The 22,161-nt window shown below is 42.9% G+C and overlaps 1 protein-coding gene across 1 annotated transcript; it reads right to left on the bottom strand.

Moving 5' to 3' along the window:
- Positions 1–7,295: 7,295 nt before the first annotated feature.
- Positions 7,296–20,457, bottom strand: LOC139296258 (myosin-7-like). Its single transcript, XM_070918624.1, has 37 exons — positions 20,257–20,457; positions 19,389–19,532; positions 18,842–18,998; positions 18,722–18,749; positions 18,504–18,609; positions 18,177–18,269; positions 17,990–18,053; positions 17,802–17,900; positions 17,596–17,699; positions 16,522–16,660; positions 16,307–16,425; positions 15,964–16,113; positions 15,703–15,873; positions 15,303–15,612; positions 15,136–15,215; positions 14,820–15,025; positions 14,612–14,735; positions 14,392–14,528; positions 14,027–14,282; positions 13,694–13,936; positions 13,431–13,607; positions 13,187–13,332; positions 13,000–13,090; positions 12,527–12,916; positions 12,046–12,172; positions 11,844–11,962; positions 11,558–11,754; positions 10,659–10,842; positions 10,252–10,417; positions 10,036–10,160; positions 9,615–9,923; positions 8,682–8,885; positions 8,296–8,592; positions 8,086–8,190; positions 7,905–8,000; positions 7,679–7,813; positions 7,296–7,424 (listed from the first exon to the last, which is right to left on the bottom strand). Exons 1-37 carry the CDS (start codon positions 20,455–20,457, stop codon positions 7,404–7,406), a joined length of 5,820 nt encoding a protein of 1,939 aa, XP_070774725.1. The 3' UTR covers positions 7,296–7,403.
- Positions 20,458–22,161: the final 1,704 nt, after the last annotated feature.

Consider the following 22,161-nt stretch of genomic DNA (forward strand, 5'->3'; position numbering starts at 1 on the left):
TTTTCACCTTTTCTACAGAAAAAGTCTCAATTGAAATTCAGCTGTATTATGTATTTATCTAAAGGCAGCTGCAAGATAATAAAAAAAAGAATGTGTATGCCAATATAGAGTCAGCTTTTTTATTTGTTAATCATATATTGGTGTTATAATTTCTTTCTTTCCACGCGTTGTAAAATGCACTGTTTTTAAATCAAACACGTTTTCATTTTTCAGACGCTCTTACCTTACCAATCCCTACCGAAGAGACTGAGGTGTTATGGTCCTGAGGAGAGAAGCAACGGAAAGTGATGAGTCTGGTCTGCAGTCCACACCAACACAGGTAATGCTTTAGTATCACAGTGCAGTGAGCCTTTGTCCCCGCACCCTTACCTTGAGATAGAATGGTGACCTGTTGGGGGTTTCGCCGTGAGTTCTCTTTATAAACAAAGCCTTTCTGCCAAATATGGAGGAGCGTTTCAGGGTCCAGGAATGTTATTGTGTCTGAGTTGGGTTGGGGGTACGGGAAAGGGAGAGGGTTAATGAGTGGCGGAGAGCAATATAGAAATCAGCGGGTCAGAGTCTTATCAGTGATGGGGTCTCCTGACGAGGCCATATTAGGAGCTCCATGCAGTGTGATGATTAATCATAGGTATCCTCAAGCAGCCAGGGGACCACGACGCAGTCTTTAAATAGACGCAGGGAGGAATTCCTTTCTCGTCATCCCTTAAGTGTGCTTCTGTTACAGGAACAATACATGTTGTGCTGAACAGAGGCATCCTCACTTGAGACAAGTAAGACTGATACTGAACTGTTAAAATGCATTTGAATAGATGTAAATCTGGTGATATGCTCAACTTCAGGATATCAAAACCTTTGTGAGTATTTATTGGTGAAACCTCTCTTTCCTTTTTCATCAGGCAGGTCAGTCAAATATGGTTCACAATCATTGATGTGAATAGAAAATGACGATGTGGACAATGAAACAGTTAGAGATCAGAGGGCAAATGCCAATATTGCCCACATTTACATATAATTCCACAATTGTTCTTATTGGTTCTATATGCACGCTACTGTCTGTACCAGGATTGTCAAACAAATTCTACAAAACGCAAATTAAAAAAAACACATATGATTAAACAGAAATGAAAGCAAGAACAAAATCCTGATTTAAAAACTGCATGTGGCTGAACTCTGGAGTGAAAATAGCTGAAGTAACGTATCATATGTCTGTTTTGTTTGATCATTTCAAAAATCGTTGGATTGCATTTTAATTCAGTAATGTTTGTATTAACAAAAGACTAAATGTTTCATAATAACTGAGCTGGAGATTGAGAAAGAAATAAGTAGACATTGTCAATGCAGCAAGAAAATACTAATCCAAAGGATGATTAACATTCTATACATGATTTACAATAATACAGAGCATTCCATAAATGTAAACTCCTGGTATTGTTTACCTAAACACAGAGGAAGACTCAGAAAGTATCGGGGGAGAGATTTTAGAGAAGTATGGCATGTATGGGTCTCAATTACCCAGAGGGCTTTTGTGCAGTGGCGTTGAGGCATTGGCAACATGTCGTGTTTAGTTATCACAGAATGGACTTTGCGGTAACATACACGGCTTCAGATACCGAGTGGGTTAGGTCTAAATAAAGAACGTTAGTCTGTGAGATTAACCAGGCGACAAGTGCGAGTGCAACACAGACAGAGCTCTGCCACAGGTGACATGCTTGAGATTCACTGAAAGGCAGTGATGATGACACACAATGGAGGGCTCTGCCAGCACGACACGCTCCAATGCGACGCCAAGGTCACCGCGGAAGCCTTCTCCCATTATCAGTCGGCAGCTAGGGCTAGGGCTGGCCCCCTCAGTTACAGTCCTGTTGACGTGGCATTGTGTCTTTGAGGACAAAGATAACTGTGTGAAATTCCTGCTGAGGACCCTGCCCTGATTGAGGAGAGCAGCCACAGAGGCTGACAGAGGACCCTGCCTTCGGGGACCCTCCATCTGGGATCAGTAGTAGCAGATGATGGCCTCACACTGGGCTCTGTCTCACATAAATATACTGAGAGTGACGGGTATATCCCGCACTCCCATCAGATTTTAATCTTCCTTCTATGTGGAGCCTGAGTCCAAGTTGAGCCGCGGCAGTTTTATAGCGGGTTCCACCTCCAGGCACAGTTCTGACATCTTTGAAAGCTACTCCGCCAACAGATGGCGGCGTGTTAAAAATCTGTTGCTCCAAAAGTAAAAATACACCGACCTACTGCTCACTGCTGTTCATCAACCTTGCTGATTCATACTTGAAAGCACATTTTGTTCATTTAAATGTTATTGACCGAACTCACTATGTGATAAGTGCACTGCAGTTGTGTATAGCAGTTATAAAGCAGAGGTCGTCACTAGCACCAGTAATCGCAGCCCCTTCAAAGGTCAAGAGATAAAAGGAGGGTCAACAGCTGCTGACAAGTGCTGAGATTATTTCCATTCTGATAACTTCCCCGGCCCTGTTACTGACAGCTGGCGTCAGGGTGCCAACTGGAAGTGAGAGATGCCATGCCCCTGCTAAAGACCAAGTGAAGATAGCGCTGACCGCGCGGGTCACACCTCTATTCATTAAAGGAAACGCGATTTAAATGCTTCGTTTATGTCACAACAAATAGACGTTGTCACCACATATATTTCAGCAAACACAAACTGGGGGAGGATATTCGGCAGGAGCATTCAGCTACATGCCTCTGGCCTTTTTAGTCCTGGAGGACGCCTTCACAGTAGACACACACTCAGGAAATATCGGCAACTCGGAGACCGGTCTAGCTTTCTTCTCGTTTTAACCAGTTACTTTATAGCAATTTTATTGTTTTTCTTTCTTTTGCTTCCTTCTGCATTTTACCATTAAGCTTACAAAAGTGCGACATAAATAAAGTTAAAGCTACAGTATGCAATATTATTTGATTCTAATTTTGGTTGAAATAACTCATTTTGACCATTGCATGTCACTAACAATATTTAATTGAATTTACTTAATATAATTTAACTGGCTGCTAGTCCCCTAAAGGGGCGAGGCAGTGGCAAAACCCACATAACACAGATACAGCAAATGACTGAAATGGGGGGGGGGGGGTGTTCTTCTTCTTCCTTTGTTTTTTTTTTTAATGGCAGTTGGCAAACAGCTTTTAGGTGCATTACCGCCACCTCCTGGATTGGAACGGTTGGAAGAGAGGAATCGAGACACAGAACCCCCTGTTTGTACGGAGTCGCTGTGATTGGCTAGTTACGCGCTAGCTAACCCTGATTGGTTGTTTGATTCAGACCGGCTCCAGTTTTAAAAAAAAAAAAACAAATGCAAAGAGATACACATTTCTTTTAAAGGAGCCCTGCAATTGAATATTATTAGTGACATGCAATGGTCAAAATGAGTTATTTCTACCAAAATTATAATGAAATAATATTGCCTACAGTAGCTTTAATTATCATTACTACTGTGTTCAACTAACTTGTTGATACAGTATGTTAGTATCATATTATGTATATCGAATTACATTCATACTGAGTACAGCAGTACAACTGGTGTTTTTATGGTTATTTTATTCATTTATGCATTGAACTGAATAATTATGTACCTATTTATGCCCCTAGTCTTTATAAATAGGGATTTTGTTTGATCCCAATTTGTAAACTGTATTCTGTAGTATTTAACCTTTTCTCCCCATCTTTTGTGCTCCTTGATGGGTTACACAATCCGCCCTGGATCTTCTGTTGATGAAGTTTGAGTTTCTGTATGTGATGCCCTTTTTTCTTTCTTTGTAAATCACCATTGTTTCGCACGGGCTTGTGTGGTCCCCACCACTGCTGCCTCAACACATCGAAATGAATGGGAGGACTGGCGTTTTCGCCTGATTTGGTCTGAATGCAGCCTTAGACCATCCAGTGATAGTAACAGTGACAGTAATAGTTTTTTTTTGTGTAGAAACTATATGTCAATGTCAAAGATGATGGCTTTTAACTCCCGAAGTAAGACCATAAGTATCATGTACCATGATAAAGGTGGTTTAATTATAGAGGCAGCGAGTTGTTTGGCTCGGACGCCCTGTTAATCATGATAATCCTCAACACATACTGTGCTGTATGTGGTGCGCCTCTTTAGGCAGAGTGTATGAATGTGCTTTTATTAGCTAATAGATACCTGCTTGTCCACTCAGGGAGTTGAGGACATGACATGTAATTAGAGAAGAGACCTGCCTCCCTGAGTTTCACACAAAGGGAGTCTGGGGTCCCTCTCCCCCTCCCCCTTCCCCCCCCCCATCCCAAATCATTATTTAGCTTCTAGCAGCAGCAACATTGACTGAGACCCTGACACGAGCACCAAGGCAAAGCTCTAGACAGACAGGTAAGGATAGTGCTCTTAGATCAGGGTATACAACTCTCCATGTCTCTGTAGCACTGCAAACTACTTTAAGATAATACTCAACACTCCAAGTTGAGAAAACAGCTCTACTTTGATTTGTAATGCTGATAATCCTTGAACAGATTTTCCCATCAGAATATCGTAAGAATACGTTCAACGTCTTAACATGCCTTGTTATATGTAAATGTAGGATAGACATGCCAATGAAATTTGTCATTCTGTTGATTTATTTCAGTAGATGAAGTGGATATTTGATTATTGATTCTTTGAAATCCTCCCTAACCCTTTGGAGGAACAGGCAGACTTGAGCAGGGATTTACTGAGCAGCTGCAAGTGATTATGCGTGGTATTATGGAAGGCCTGAGTATGAGCATTGGTTTATCATTGACCTTGAGGCCCAGGCTCTTGGGCTTTTTTTGGACTCTATTTCAAGACCAAGAGATTTGTTTTATCTCTTTATCTCTCTCTATTTTAGCATTCACCTCACCTCAACTTTCCACTTTTTAGGCCCACACTTCATTGGTGCCCAGAGTTTTCCTGCTTAGGCCTCACTCTGCTCTTCCTGCTTCCCCGCACTGACGCCTGGCTTACGTCATAATTTACCTCAAAACATGTTAGTCAATCTCTCTCCGCTTATGCTAAAGGAAAAAAGAACATAATGACATTGACAGTCCCTATGTAGTTTTGTGTTATTGGTAACCTAAGTTTTAATACTATATATACACTATATTGCCAAAAGTATTGGCTCACCTGACTTGACTCGCATATGAACTTAAGTGACATCCCATTCTTAATCCATAGGGTTTAATATGACGTCGGTCCACCCTTTGCAGCTATAACAGCTTCAACTCTTCTTGGAAGGCTTTCCACAAGGTTTAGGAGTGCGTTTATGGGAAGTTTTGACCATTCTTCCAGAAGCGCATTTGTGAGGTCACACACTGATGTTGGACGAGAAGGCCTGGCTCTCAGTCTCCGCTCTAATTCATCCCAGAGGTGATCTATCGGGTTGAGGTCAGGACTCTGCAGGCCAGTCAAGTTCATCCACACCAAACTCTCTCATCCATGTCTTTATGGACCTTGCTTCGTGCACTGGTGCACAGTCATGCTGGAACAGGAAGGGGCCATCCCCAAACTGTTCCCACAAAGTTGGAGCATGGAATTGTCCAAAATCTCTTGGTATGCTGAAGCATTCAGAGTTCCTTTCACTGGAACTAAGGGGCCAAGCCCAGCTCCTGGAAAACAACCCCACACCATAATCCCCCCTCCACCAAACTTTACACTTGGCACAATGCAGTCAGACAAGTACCGTTCTCCTGGCAACCGCCAAACCCAGACTCGTCCATCAGATCGCCAGATGGTGAAGCGCGATTCGTCACTCCAGAGAACGCGTCTCCACTGCTCTAGAGTCCAGTGGCGGCCTGCTTTACACCACTGCATCCGACGCTTTGCATTGCACTTGGTGATGTATGGCTTGGATGCAGCTGCTTGGCCATGGAAACCCATTCCATGAAGCTCTCTACGCACTGTTCTTGAGCTAATCTGAAGGCCACGTGAAGTTTGGAGGTCTGTAGCGATTGACTCTGCAGAAAGTTGGCAACCTCTGCGCACTATGCGCCTCAGCATCTGCTGACCCCGCTCCGTCATTTTACGTGGCCTACCACTTCATGGCTGAGTTGCTGTCGTTCCCAATCGCTTCCACTTTGTTATAATACCACTGACAGTTGACTGTGGAATATTTAGGAGCGAGGAAATTTCACGACTGGACTTGTTGCACAGGTGGCATCCTATCACAGTACCACGCTGGAATTCACTGAGCTCCTGAGAGCGACCCATTCTTTCACAAATGTTTGTAGAAACAGTCTGCATGCCTTGGTGCATGATTTTATACACCTGTGGCCATGGAAGTGATTGGAACACCTGATTTAAATTATTTGGATGGGTGAGTGAATACTTTTGGCAATATAGTGTATATATATATATATATATATATATACATACAGTATGTGGATAAAGATTTATGTATTTCACCACATATTGTAATATTTATAATTCAAAATATAAGTACTGTAACCTCTTTGTTGCTAGGACCAGTCAATATAAAATACCAAAGTAACATTAAATTAGTGATGGGCAGATGAAGCCATTATGCGACATTTCATAGTCGCAATGTGATGTGATTGGAGAGTGATATTCATTAACATTATTGCATTATTACTTGGTATCAGAAGGAAATGTTCTCTGTCTTTCCAATGTACATCATAGACTGTGTATAAAGATGGCCGACGCGTCTCCACTTCCTCCCACTGGACAAAGAACTCTCCCCGGATGCGGCCGCTGCCATCTTGCGCAGGTGGCGTCCTTTGGAGCCGGGGTCTGCGCAGCGGTGATCGGTGAGTGGAGCCGCGAGCACACCACAGTCAATCTCAGCTGTCAGTCATGATGTTGACATGTTGATCATGACATGTTTGGCCCATGTCCCATCCGCTAACATGGACGGGGCGGGGCTTATGACCTATACTGCAGCCAGCCACCGGGGGGGGGCGATCTAGACGTTTTAGCTTCACTTTCAGGGAGCTGTCATGTCGTCCATCTTTATATACAGTCTGTGATGTACATCGCCATCGATTGTTCTCCTCTCTTCTTATCCCACGAATGTGCCGATCACAATTTAGCTGTAAAACGTTCAAAACTGTCAAACTGAATGAAGCTCTACGACGTTTGAAGCTTTCGGACGTCATTAGCCACGTGGTATTCTTTCATTTTGACACAAGCCCCAACACTAATATAGCTTTGGAGCTTCAGTATCATCAGCCCATCTCCACAGTGAATACGTCATTTCCTGTATGATGTTACATGAATGCACTCATAAAAAAAAAGATTAAAAAAAAATGGAAGAATACAATGTTGTGCAACAGCTTGATGAGATTTTATTAAGCACTACAGGTTGTGAATAATGATAGTTGAGGGGCTCTAAGGTACACAGAAGGCAAAAGGATTTCAGCAGGCTCCAAAGCTTCACTCCTCATCAAACCCTTTCTGTTGCAGCCGGGGGAAGTTGGACAGAAGGAAAAAGAGAAACAGCTGTTAGGTCGTCAGATTAGTATTGCTTTAGTGCCACAAAGCAAATGTATTCGTTAACAGGCTAATATAAACTGAAGCACTGCTACTGACCTAACGCGTATTTGTACTGACACGAAGCAGAGCAGCATACAAGTGAAATGCAGCCAAAAGAGGGCGGCATGTGTCAGGGTCAGATGCTGGGCACCTGCTACAGAGTGCATGCTTCAAACCTTGGGGCCGGCGTCGCGGCTCTTGGCGCGCAGCTTGTTGACCTGACTCTCAGCGATGTCGGCTCTCTCCTCGGCCTCGTCCAGCTCGTGCTGCAGCTTCCGGAACTTGCCAAGATGAACATTAGCCTGTTCCTCCTGTTAGGTCAAATCAAAGAAATGTAGTTACGCGGTGAAAGGGGGGACGGAGCCAAATGAATGACCTGGCTTCACACATCTCCACACTTACGGACTCCTCAGAAGCTCTCTTGTAGGCTTTAACTTTCAGCTGCAGCTTGTCTGCCAGATCTTGGAGTCGGGCAATATTCTTGCGGTCCTCCTCAGCCTGTAGGAATAAGAGACAAGGTTACTAACTTTATTCCCCCTTAAGCACGCATGCAGATTAATGAAGCTAGCTACATTCTACAAACCTGATAAACAAGTTCCTTGATGCGGCGCTCGTATTTACGGACGCCCTTCACAGCTTCACTGCTTTTCTTCTGCTCCATTTCCACCTCATTTTCCAGCTCCCTCACCTGGTCAGGGACAATATTTCTTAGATGACTTTTCTCGAATAACTTATTCCACATCATCATGTCACCAAAAATGACACAAATCACAAATGTGAAAGAAATACTCACCCTGGCCTCGAGCTTCTGCACCTGCTTCTTGCCTCCCTTCATGGCGATCTGTTCGGCTTCATCCAGGCGGTGCTGCAGGTCTTTGATGGTTTGCTCCATGTTCTTCTTCATGCGCTCCAGGTGAGCGCTGGTGTCCTGCTCTTTCTTCAGCTCCTCTGCCATCATGGCGGCATCAGTAATAGCCTTCTTGGCCTTTTCCTCAGCGTTTCTGCACTCCTGCACTGCTTCCTCCACTTCAGTCTGAAGCTGGGATGTATCAGCCTCCAGCTTCTTCTTTTGGTTTATCAGGCTGGTGTTCTTTTATTATACAATTGAGGCAATTACGTTATACAATGTTATACAAGCAACATTTAAAACAATAAAACAAATTCTAGAATCTGCTATACCTGTGAGTGCAGTAGCTGCACCCTCTCACTAACATCCAGCAGCTCTTGCTCAGCAAGTTTGCGGCCTCTCTCAGTTTGTTCCAGAGCAGCCCGGAGCTCCTCCACTTCAGCCTGAAGCAGGTTGTTGCGTCTCTCAACAATGGCAACGTTTTCCTTCATATCATCATTGGCACGAAGACAGTCATCAAGCTGGAGCTGAGCATCCTGTAAAAAATGTCAATGCCTTTGTTTACAAAAGCCTCTTTCACACATAGTTCCTGGTAAATTACTGGCATAACTTTTCAGACACTGCTCATGACTTTCACTATTCACACATGCAGCTACGTTCAGGAACATTTCCGTCTTGCGCCTTTTCACACATGCCATGGCAATGGCGGAATAGATGGGGCAAGGGACAGTCCAGCAGATAGCGGTAATGCAACAGTTAAGGATGCCAACCACCATGAAGGTCAAAAGATGGGGCAAGGCGGAAGAAGTCTCTTATTATTTTCAGGAAGATGGCGGGCAAGGAGCTGTTTTTGTGCTGTGCCAGTGCTCTTGTTATGTATTCAATATTCAGTTATCAAATCACCCGCGAATGCATTGGCAAGGCAGCCTTAAACAAGTCGCGGATTCATACATGTCATCAACAGAGTCTTGTGATTGGATCGCGTGGTCCATGTGAAAGTGTCTTTGGTCAGGCGAACGTAACCCTTTACGAGCTTGTCCCTGTGATGTTACGGCCGTACCTGCATTTTCCCTGAAAAGTTACAAGGTCTTGAGGTGGGAAATAGGTGGTACAGATTTCCCTGAATATAGATCCCTGCTCCCATTCACACATGACCCCATGCAGGAAATGTTCAACATTTCAGGGATAGACGGCATGTGTGAAAGGGACTATACATACCATACATACAATGATGCTAGCAAAAATGAAAGGCTTTTTTTTTTTACCTTCAGATGTGCATGAACAGATTTAAGTTGTTTCTGGGCCTCAGCCGCCTGCCTGTTGGCCTGGCTAAGCTGGATCTCCATCTCATTGAGGTCCCCCTCCATTTTCTTCTTCAAACGGAGGGCCTCATTCCTGCTGCGAGTCTCGGCCTCAAGAGAGCTCTGCAGGGTGTCAATCGTCCTCTGCAGGTTCCTCTTGCACTGCTCCATCTCCTCGTCCTTCTCAGCTACTTTACGCTCCATGTCTGCCTTAATCTGGGTGAACTCAAGCTGGGCTCTCAGAATCTTCCCCTCCTCATGCTCAAGAGAAGCCTAAGATGGACATCAGGAGTTTGTCAAACCATGTGTATGTCCAACTATTCTCCAAAACTATGCATATACAGTACAAATGTGAGAAACTGAAGAGTTGAGGTTTCAGTTTTACCTCTGCTTCCTCAAGGGCAGACTGAATCTCACTCTTTTCCTGCTCCAGCTGCTTACGGACCTTCTCCAACTCATGAATGGTTTTTCCTCCCTCACCAAGTTGCTCAGTGAGGTCAGAAATCTCCTCTGTGTATGAAAGTGGTTGTATTTAATTGGCTTTGCTGGCACCTGCAGTGTGTATGTATTGCCTGCAAAGACACATTCTCTGATATATTACCCTGAAGATTCTTGTTCTCCCTCTTCAGGGTCTCCAGGTGGTCGAGAGATTCTTCGTAGGAGTTTTTCAATTTGAAGAGCTCAGTGCTCAGAGACCTGGCTTCCTTCTGAGAGCTCTCCAACTCACACTGACACTCCTCATATTTCTGTTTCCACTCAGACAGGACCTAAACATTGAGAAACAAGTTGTACGTTTTCAAGTTCACCACCACATTGCAAATGTGCATTATTTGAGGAGACTCTATTTGCACTGTAACGACACTTTGACACCCCAGGTTGTACATAAAAACGCTGTTTGAATTATTTAAGGAGGTAGTTATGAATATCATTGACAGCATTTATCTTATATCTTATACAACTGGATCTAATGTGTTCAGCGTTTTTAATGATTAGAAAATACTGATATACTTTGTCAAAGTTTCTTTGCTTCTTGTCCAGAGCAGCAGCAGCAGCATTAGACCTCTCCACATCCACCATGAGATCTTCAATCTCATTCTGCAGCCTGTGTTTGGTCTTCTCCAGAGAGGAACATTTAGCATTCACTGCTTCAACAGCCTCCTCAGCATCCTGCAGACGCTGAGCCAGCTTCTTTCTGAAAATTAAAAACAAGTATCATCCACTGGCGCTTTAGTGTTCTTTATTGTTTTTGAGGAATTTTATGTCTTCATTCGAGTACAGGGAATTAAGAAGAGAAAGATGGGGAATGGCATGCAACAAAGGTCCCCATCTGGATTGAAACTAGAAACATTGCAATTCATATATACTGCAAATCAGCGTATATCAGGGCAAGCTGTCTGAGCCTCCTACAGCTTTCCAAATACACATGATTTTTACATGAATCATTTCAAATGCTTAGCTCCCTGGAATGGCCATTGTGGCTAACTGCAGAAGGATCTACTGTACATCCTCCAACTTGGGCCTTGCCATATTCATCCAAGCACGCCAGTTTGTTGACCTGCGTGAGGCGAACTGCACTGCTCACTGCGCTTATGCTGTCTTGTAGTGCAAAAAGCTTAGTGCAATTTCACTTTGATGGGCACCCATATTTCTTTGAACCAGAGTACACAGATGGGGAAAATCAAATGGAAGAGGAAAGGCGAAGAATGAAGGCAGAGGCAACAGGACTGTCCTGAAAGACAACGTGCGTCAATCTGCTTTCTGAGCAGGTAGCTAAGAGAAAAATCCTCCTGCAAGTTGCCCTGGATGTAGATCTGTCTACAGTTAGCTCAAATTGTCGCTCCAGGCGGCTAGTTTCTGTGTTTACTTTTGGACGGAAGCTTTAGATTCATGTTCTTGTATGTACTCACTTGGCCTCCTCCAGTTCCTCAGTCCTCTGGATGGCATCGGTTTCGTACTTAGTTCTCCACTGAGCCACCTCAGAGTTGGCCTTGGACATGCTGCGCTGCAGTTCAGCCTTGGCCTCCTGCTCCTCCTCGTACTGCTCCCTGAGCAGGTCGCAGTCATGACGAGCAGACTGCACTGCATGGGCTAATGCATTCTTGGCCTGGGTTAATATTGATAATGTGGGTATTTCTCTTGGACAACTATTTGTGAGACAAAAAGATAAATTGATACATTTTTCCATTTGCATACCTTTATTTCCTCCTCTAGTTGTCTTTTTATATCTTCAAATTGTTGATTGTAGGAATTCTTTCCTCTGTTCAGCTGAGAAATAAGGGAGTCTTTCTCCTCCACCTGTCTTGAAAGCTCAGCTAGAGAGGCAATCGTTAGGCTTCAGAATTGCATTGTTCTAAGTCAAACAAGTTATTTCAAGTGAAAAGAATACAACACTGACCGTTCTCAGCTTGAAGCTTGGCTCTCTGGGTGGTGAAGTCACTAAGGGATCTCTGATTTTCATCACACTTGTTCCTGTATTCATTCATTTGATCCTCCAAAGTTCTGCAGGTCTTCTCCAAGTTAGTCTGCAAAAGAAATATACCATAGTTCACAGGCATTGTTTACTACTGTTCTAATGCTAGGGGCAATATTTAAAGCAAATAAGTCTCCCTCTCTAGACGTTTCTTCATTAGTTTGGACTCTTTGTACTTTGTACAATTCCAGCTTAGAGGGATAGAAGGTTATATGTTTAATTTAGCTTGTCCTGTCCACCTAGCCTAATAAAGACAACAAATTTAAGTTGGAGGTGTTCATGTTCACAGTTCACTGATGTTGCATCACCCCTAGGTATTAAACTGTCATCATTCAAATAACGATCAGGCTGTCAGTTAGTTCCACTAATGTGGACATTTTCCTAGAGCGTCTTCATGCACACATACCTTCAACTTAACTACTTGTTCCATACTGGAGACCACATCATCCAGCTCCAGTCTGAGCTCGCTCTTCTCCTTCTCCAGTTTCTGCTTGACTCTCTGCAGGTTGTCAATCTGCTCTCCCAGGTCAGCCACGCTGTCAGCTTGTTTCTTCCTGAGTGTGGCAGCAGTGGCTTCATGCTGCAGAGTGGCCTCTTCGAGGTCTCTGCGGAGTTTCTGGAACTCAGCCTCCCTCTTCTTGTTCATCTCGATCTGGGCAGCTGTTGCTCCACCGGCCTCCTCCAGCCTCTCACTGATCTCCTCCAGCTCTCTGGCCAAGTCTGCTCTCTGCTTCTCCACCTTGGCTCGGGCAGCTCGCTCTGCCTCAAGCTCTTCCTCCAGCTCCTCTACACGGGCCTAGCGTCAGAACATGTTTAAATGGAGCAAAACTTTGGGGAAATCTTAACATTTAAGGAAGACCCACTGGTGCACATTTTTACCTGCAGCTCTTTGAGCTTCTTCTGGAGTTGAATGATTATGGTCTGTTCATCTTCAATTTTGCTGTTCAGCTGGCTGATCTCAAAGTCTTTCCTGCAGCATTTTGTTTAATCAGTGTTAGCTAATTAAAACTGGATACACAATATTAAATGGCCATACTGAATGAACAATGTCAGGATTAATTTGTACTTTTTCAGGCGCTCCTCCAGTTGTTGCTTGTCATTTTCTAAATCCATTACAGTCTCCTGGGTCAACTTTAAGTCTCCCTCCAGCTTTCTCTTAGCTCTCTCAAGGTCCATTCGAATCTTCTTTTCTTGCTCAAGAGAGCCTTCAAGCTAAATTCAAATAAATATGAGTACAACATTTGTGAATTGTTTAATTATTAATACTTACAATATCATCTAATCAGTAGAATTTTGATATGGATTCTTACATCATCCACTTGCTGCTCCAGCTTGGCCTTGGCCTTCGTCAGGCTGTTGACTTTGTCTTCTTCACTCTGCAGATCATCCAGTGTTTGCTGATGAGCTTCTTGTAAGGCTTTCTTTTCCTTGGTCAACTTAGCAATGATTTCATCCAGAGCAGCCATCTCCTCAGTCAGGTTCTTTACCTATGAACCATGAAAAGATGATTTACTGAATGCCTCATTAAGTTGCTGATCTGTGTTGAAGCGAATGGTTAAGTTAGATGTTATACCTTGTTCTCAGTGGCATGCTTCTCTTTCTCCACTTTAGCCAGAGTTAACTCCAAGTCATCAATGTCTTTCTTCAGCTCAGAACACTCATCCTCCAGCTTCCTCTTCTTAGCAGTCAGTTCAGCATTCATCTCCTCCTCATCCTCCAGCCTTTCTGTCAGCTCTTTGGTTTTTGCTTCCATCTGAATTTTGTTTTTGATCAGACCCTCGCATCTTTCCTCTGCATCACAGAGATTATCTTGCTCCTGCCAAACATTTCATCTCATTAGTACATACCTTAATAACATGTCCCAGGGAAAATGTCGGTATAGTGCTATTCACCCTCTCATACTCACCGCTTGAACTTGGAGCTGCAGGTCATTCTTCTCTTGGAGAAGAGTGACCATTTTCTCCTCTAGTTCCTTTCTACGGGCTTCAGACTTTGCATAAGCCTCTTTCAACTTGAGGAATTCTTCCTTCATGTTGGCCATCTCCTTTTCTGCCTCAGCAGATCTCAACAGAGGTTTGATCTTGAAATAGAGCTTCATCCAGGGCCAATTCTTGACCCCCATGAATGAACGGACATTCCATTGGATCACTAATAATGCATCTCTAAAATATTTTAAAAATGAAATAGAAGCCTTTAGTTAAAAATACAAATCACAAACCATAATCTTTGAATCTTGACCAATGACCAATCTCAGCTGGACACAATAGATACCTGCGTTCCACCATCCTCTGATACTCTATACGAGACAAAAGACCACGGGATCTGGCTTGAATAGCGGTGATGATTTTTGAGAGACGCTCGTCTCTCATCTCCTCAAGCAGACCCAGCAATCCAGCCTTGAAGAACACCTAATAACACCAATGGATATTTTACCTTTTTACCATCTTTTTCATCTCCTGTCTTTTCCCAATATCAGAACTTCTGATGATACCTTAGTGTGTCCAAACTTGTACTGATTATGGTCAATATCCAGAGACCCAAGAAGTTTCTCAGCTCCCTTCCTGCTGTCAATGAACTGACCATCAGGGATGGCAGCCGGATTCAGGATGCGATATCTGAAAAGTAAAAATTATACTTATCATAAAGTTTCTTTTGGAATTAAAATGTATGTGACTAAACATTTGACATATGAGATATACCTCTGTTTGAAATCTCCATAGAGGATCCTGTTGGGGAAGCCCTTTCTGCAGATCCTGATGCCTTCCAGCACACCGTTACAGCGCAGCTGGTGCATCACCAGAGGATTCTCCATGGCCCCAGGAGTCTTGGTCTCGTTGGGGATGATGCAGCGTACAAAGTGAGGGTGAGTAGACCTCAAGTTGGTCATCAGCTTGTTCAGGTTCTCCTTTTGATATAGTGAAGCATACATATCATAAATACTGGCTGTTAAAACTTTCAGCATCATACGAAATACCATATTCAAGGATAAAAACAATATACAATCATATACAATACCCTATGAAGAGCGGACACTGTCTGAAACGATGATCCTTTCTTCTTCTTCTCTTTTTTGCCTTCAGTAACATCGGCCATAGCTGTTCATAAAAAACATTGTGTAACCTTAGAGCTAGACAAAAAACAACAACATTGTAATCTCCAAAAACATATTCATTGCAGTGTACCTGAATCAGCTCCAGCATAATTGGCAAAGAGGAGAGACAATAGCTTAAGATTAGATTTCTGGTAGAGTCCAACAACAGTCTCATTCAGGGGGTCCTTGTTCTTCACCAGCCAGTTATTGATATTATAATCAACCGTTCCAGCGTAGTGCATCAGGGCAAAATGGGCCTCTGGTTTCCCTTTGACAATTCTGGGCTTCTGGAAGTTGCCGGATTTCCCCAGATGGTTGTCATAGAGCTTGGCTTTAAAGGTGGTATCAGAGGCTTTGGGGAACATGCACTCCTCTTCAAGGATGGACATGATACCCATGGGCTGATGGGACAAAAATATAAATCTTTTTTTTTTTTAAAAAGACCATATTTTTTATTCATTTTTATTCCTGAACATAGCCCAGTATCTCACCTTTTCAATCAGGTCAATACAGGCCTGCAAGTCCATACCAAAATCAATGAAGGTCCATTCAATGCCCTCTTTCTTGTACTCTTCCTGCTCCAGCACAAACATGTGGTGGTTGAAAAACTGTTGCAGTTTTTCATTGGTGAAGTTGATGCACATCTGCTCAAAGGTGTTGAACTGCAATGAAATGGTCCACAGTACAACTTGATAATTTCTCCTTAAATCAAAGATTGCTTCATATACATCATGTATTCTTTTCAAACTCACATCAAAGATCTCAAATCCAGCAATGTCCAGAACACCAATGAAGTACTGTCGAGGTTGCCTGGTCTCCAGGGACTGGTTGATTCGCACCACCATCCACAGGAACATCTTTTCATAAACAGCCTTGGATAGAGCTCCAACGGCATAGGTCACCTGTGGAACAGGCTGTATGTTTAATATCAAGCTTACAAATAAATAAAAAATTTTGTGATTTTTTTTTTTTTTTTCATGCAACCTTTCAGCCTCTAGTAGTAGTAGTCATATGGGAAACATAATGGGTTGCTGTATTGGGTATAGAAGCTTTGTGTATAACAAAGATTTAAGTTGACATTTTGTTGTTTCTTACCTGAGCGACATTTTGTCCCTTGGTGACCCACTCATTTCCTACTTTGACTCTTGGGTGACAGAGACCTTTGATGAGGTCAGCAGAGTTCAGGCCCATCAGGTACGCTACTTTGTCAGCATCTGACGAAGGAACATGAATGCTGTAAAACTGCCTATTTAGGCCAGTGCCTATCTTTATTGATTCTCAGCCAAACCGACAAAGGGAGCGTCTCTCACCTTCAGTGCCATCAGCCTCTGCCTGCTCCTCTCGCTGCTTCTGCTTGAACTTCATGTTGCCGTGGTGCATGATGGCTCCAATCAGCTTGTACACAGAGTTCTTTTCCTCTTGAGTAAAGCCCAACACATCAAAGGCACTCTGTAGAGAAGCACATAATAACTTGGCCTTGACAATGGCCTTTCACAGAAAGACTCAAAAGCTGGGAGAGTGACAGGACCTTGAATTGCAGCCTGGCACCGCCCATTGAGCTACAGTAACTGTAGTGGCACTACAGGGTATGCAAATGTCCTCTGATGCAATGCGAGTGACAACCAGGCGAGAGCCAGTCCCGCTCGTTTTAATGAAGTACAGAGTTGTTTACTAATGTGCTCCTTTGGGTGGAGTGAGGGATCGCTTCCAGCGCAGATACAGGACCGCAATGCTAAGCCATCGTTAAAACAACAACAAGGCATACTGTTATTTTGTACCCTGGAAAACACTGTACAACAAGAAATGAACAACTTCCTTGTGCGTAGTTCAGTGGCTACATCAGAACATAACTGCAGACCAGAATATGTACATGCTGAGCGCAAAACACTCACAGAGAGAGGTTCATAAGAGGCCAGAGACTGCCAACTTCCTTGTCGCTATATGTATGAACACAGCGTAAGGCCACATTCAGACGAACTCTAGCCCTGCATGAAAAAAAACGCAACCCTCTCACTCTCTGAATGGAGCCGGCCCATTGACGAAGCGGGGGATGCCAATGAAGGCTCCGGCAAAACAACGCAGGGCTGTCCAACAAAATATTTGCTGTAACGCGACATCCTCTGACAAGGTGCCGCGTTGGCTAATTAAATACATGCAAGCACACATTCCTGGTACCCAGAACTCATCAACCTGTTACTCCAACTGGACTTCCTTTGATTGTATTTGATTGTCTCACCAGTACCTTAAAAATCACGGCCCCACCAACACAGCCCCCTGCATTGTTTTAACAACATAGCATGTTTTGAATCCTGTGTAACTCATTTAGTCATAATGATTAGAGTTTAATGTAAAATTGTAGAGAGAGGGATGAGTGAGAGCCTGACATCTGTTGCCATCAGTTCATCCGCATCATCAATGGAGGCCACTTGGGTTTCCCCCTGAGAGATGAAGGCGTAGTCATAGGGATTATTTGTGATCAACAGCATCTCTGGAGGACACAGAGACAGGGTGAGACAAGATCAGACAGGTGGATCAGACTTTTTTGGCCAACCACCACTGAGACACAAATGAACCACAGCCATGTACTAACCCAGGAGCTCAGGCTTCTTGTTGGACAGAATCTGGTAGAAAATGTGGTAATCTCTCTCAGCCTTGAGCTGGAAGACCACACGAGACTTCTCCAGGAGGTCTGACAAATGACAAATACAAGAGTGACAATACTGCCAAGCATAAATTGTATTTACATTATTAATGCATGTTGGATAAGGATGTTCTTACATGTTTCAATGTCAGCAGAAGCTAACTTCCCCCGGGTATCAAAATGAATTCGGATGAATTTACCCTGAAAGGATAAAGTTTGTATTTTTAATGAAACCTTGATATCTGCTTCTGCTACTGATTGTGTTTTCATGGGAACTGAATACATATTATTCACATTTCAGTCACACAAAGATTAGACACTCACAAATCTGGAGGAGTTGTCATTTCTGATGGTCTTGGCGTTACCAAAGGCCTCCAGAGCAGGGTTAGCCTGAATGATTTGATCCTCCAGGGTACCCTGTCAAAGAGGAACGGGAAAGGGAACACTTTAGCAGCCTCGGATGGCATCAAGTGATATTTTTAATTTTGAAATCACTAAAAGGGTTGTTGGTGACTGATTGTTAGTGTCACTTTACACCAGGAATTTAACTGGGCAAGCAAGGCAAAACTATACCATTGCAGTTAAAGTTGGTGATGACGCTCCCCAGAACCCTCCCAACAACTCAAACATTTGACAGAGCTTATTATTTACCTTGTCTTTGGCAATAGAGTCTTTCTTTGGGACTCCAGCTGCAATACTCGCAAAATACTGGATGACTCGCTTTGTGTTTACAGTCTTTCCTGCACCAGATTCTCCACTGTAATTGTGAAGTAAAAGATCAGATATTTACAGTGGCATAATGTAGAATAAGATTGTATTTCAATATATGTAGTGTCATGGATGCTTTTCAAATATAATCTATTACGTACGTGATTAGAATTGACTGGTTTTCGCGGTCTACAAAAACAAGTTTGTGGAGAGTACAATGTTGTTAGTGTCATGATTCAGGATTATTATGAAGCGAAAGTTAAGTCTGTCTTCATTTTTACCTGCCAGCATGTACTGGTAGGCATTGTCAGAGATGGAGAAGATGTGAGGAGGAGCTTCACTCCTCTTCTTCCCTCTGTAGGCGACAACCACTTCTTGGTTGTAGACTGGCAGCCACTTGTAGGGGTTGACAGTCACACAGAAGAGCCCAGAGTAGGTCTGAGATTCACAGAAAAACAATTACGGTTCAACCATTTGCCATTTAGAAATGAAAACATTTTGAAATGTTGATGAGTTCAGGTTTTGGACGCACTCTTCTCTCATTCTTGACAGGGATTCCTGTACTTTCAGTCCATTATTTTGTTTTTGTTCACATCCTAAAGAGAATCTTTTAAATCTATTTTAAATTAAATCAATAGAACAATATATTTTTTTTTTTTTAAATGTGTGCAAAATGAACCATGAACACATTTTCTGTGAGTGTAAAAGTACTGTTTTATCACATCCAAATAGGTTTCAGCACAAAGCTTATGCTTTGAGTGCTGCATAGTACAGTTTATTGACAAATCTATTTTACAAATCTTGTTTATTGGATTGCAGGCTACTCACATAGATCATCCATGCTGCATAACGCTCTTTGAGGTTAAACAGCACAGCGGGCTCGTGGAGGAAGGTCAACATGGCCATGTCCTCGATCTTGTCAAACTTTGGAGGATTCTGTTGCAGAATCTGGGTGTCTTTGACAGTCGCAGTCTAATGAAAATGAACGCAGTTTCCAGATTAAGGAACGTACATTTCACCTGGAAATGTTATTTTCATGAGAAAGAAAAAAAACATTCAGACAGTTTCTGTTGTTGTTTCTGTTACCTGCATGTGCTACCCTATTAACGCCAGCATCAACATTGTTTGTGTAACATTACAGAGGATGCCACGCATTGCTATTGACAGATGGCAGCAGCACCTCGTTTCATCACTCAGCTGCTCAGGGTAGTGACTGGAGACACTGGAGACACAGTAACTGCAGTAGCACCCTGTATTTACACTCAGTCAAGGGTAGACGCTTAAAATCACACACAGATTTACACTCAGATTAACACTTGCTCCCAGACAAGGACTCCCACATAGACTCACACTCACGTCTAATGTGTTTCCTGTGCCGACCCTGGTGACTGGTGTGACCCAGTTAATCAAAATGACTAAATGTTACTTGTTTTAAGTGCACTGAGGAATGATGTGGAGGTAGGTTAAGGCAAACCCTTTTTCATTGAGAATTAATTAAGTCACACAGATTTGTCTGACATAACTTTTATCTCTACTATCTCTGCTTACACCTATTTTTGTACATGCGCATTGTACATTTTTGCACATATGTTACGCTTAGAGTTGATAGTAATTTTATTATTGCAACTATGATAAGAACACCATATGTGTTGTTAATAATATAAACTGTCTGAATGATAAAAATGTAGTTACTGACCTTCCCATTCTGCGTCTCGACAGTGACCTTGTCCCCATCTCGGCTGGTGATGGTTGCCTTCACAAACTCTTCCACTGGATCCGGGACAAAGCATTCCTTCTTTATGTCAAAGGGACGTGTGGACGCCTCCATACGCTCCTTGTCCGACTTCCTCAGGTACGAGGCGGCCGTCCCAAACACAGACATCTCCGCGTCCCCCATGGCTGCACTAATGTACACACAGTTAATAGTGATTGAGTCAGAGGTTCCGCCTCTGACTGTATTTGTATCACTTTCATATCAGTATTACGATATTTTTCAACTATTGGTTTCAAGGAATTTTTATCACTCTTTCCGTAGAATTTGGATTAGAACTATTCATCCTTAAAACCCATCTTTGACTTCGACAGAAGAACATAGTCATGTTATATCAGTCTTTCACTCTATAATGTGAATTTCTATAAAAGCATTAAGAAAGGAGAACTTACCGGCGGGTTCAACTCGGACGATAGGTGAGCTCAGACTTCAGAGTATAAGTCAGCGATCCACCTGAAGTGGGCAGAGGACACTATGAGTAGGACATTTTACATTTCTTACTAGTATCTTAGAGAATTAATTTAACCTTGTTAGTTCAAATGTTCAAACATATCTGACAAAGGTGGTGTGGTAAAAACCTTGTTATGCTATGTTTCCAATTTTAAAACGTGCACCTTCCCATCACCTCTATTTTGTTCAATGAAATCATATTTAAATCTAAAAAAAAAAATACAGTAGGAAAAACAACATGAATACAAAATACAGCCACACTTACAAAGGCCAGATGAAGAGGAAGCAGCTGCTAGACCTGCAGGGAAGGCAGGGATCAAATATATAACCCCAGATAACCCTGCCTTACAAGGCCAAGGGCACCACCCTGACCTGCTAACTAACACACACACACACACACACACACACAGACGCACACACACATCCACAGGTACACTACTCCCACACACACCCCTTTACCCTCACACCCACACATCGTGGTAATCGCCATCACTTTCATCACTTATGACAGGGCTCTCTATGGCTCTCATGATGTCTGGCTGCCCTCTCTGCTCACATCCAAATAATGTGATGTTTCGGGAGCAGCGCCAGGAACTTTCTCCTGCATAACTCGTCGGTGACTCACCCAAGCATAGCTTCTCTATCTCTAATTCTACCACACTTTTTTTCACTTGTGCTAAATTCTTTTTGGTAGTGAGGACTGGCCGTGGACAGAAACCAGATTCTATTTATTGCCTTTGAGGAGGAGTAATGAGGGGCAGAGTGTAACAAGAAAGGTATGAATTGCTACCTAGGTGATGAGTAAAATTACCTGTGAAGATAGTTTATATCAAGTTCACATGTCATTTTCGATGTATTCATTAATCTGGCTGCTGCACGCTAATGGCCACAGTTCGTGGTATGTGGATGTGTACAACTGTGATCAGTCAGGTCTGGGTTAAGAAAACTTATTTTGCTCTGAAAAAAGCAAAAGATCTCATATTCATCCTCACAATAGATTTGTGGCTGTATGTCTTAGACATAGACACAAGTGGAGGAGCAAAGTTATTATCTGGCACATCAGGTGGTGCTCGTTTAACAACTTAGAAAGTGACTCGCTAAACACAAACCTTTAGCTAGGGTGAACTGGGAACTGGGCTGTCTCTGCAAGGTCTTCAACCTCCAGAGAAGATTGTCCTATCTTGTTGGGTTTTGGAGACATAGAGCCTGTACTGTCCAAGTTTTTGGACAAATTGTATTTTGATGCTTTGGCAACATTGTTTTTGAAACTTTCACGCCAATAAAGCCCTTTGAATTGAATTGAGTCTCATTGGACTCTCTTCAAAGCCTCCATTGTGTAACCAGAAGGTTGTGCCAGTCATGCCTGTCGTTGGGGAAATC

The sequence above is a fragment of the Enoplosus armatus genome, chromosome 14, assembly GCF_043641665.1.
Source record: "Enoplosus armatus isolate fEnoArm2 chromosome 14, fEnoArm2.hap1, whole genome shotgun sequence".
Lineage (NCBI taxonomy): Eukaryota > Metazoa > Chordata > Actinopteri > Centrarchiformes > Enoplosidae > Enoplosus > Enoplosus armatus.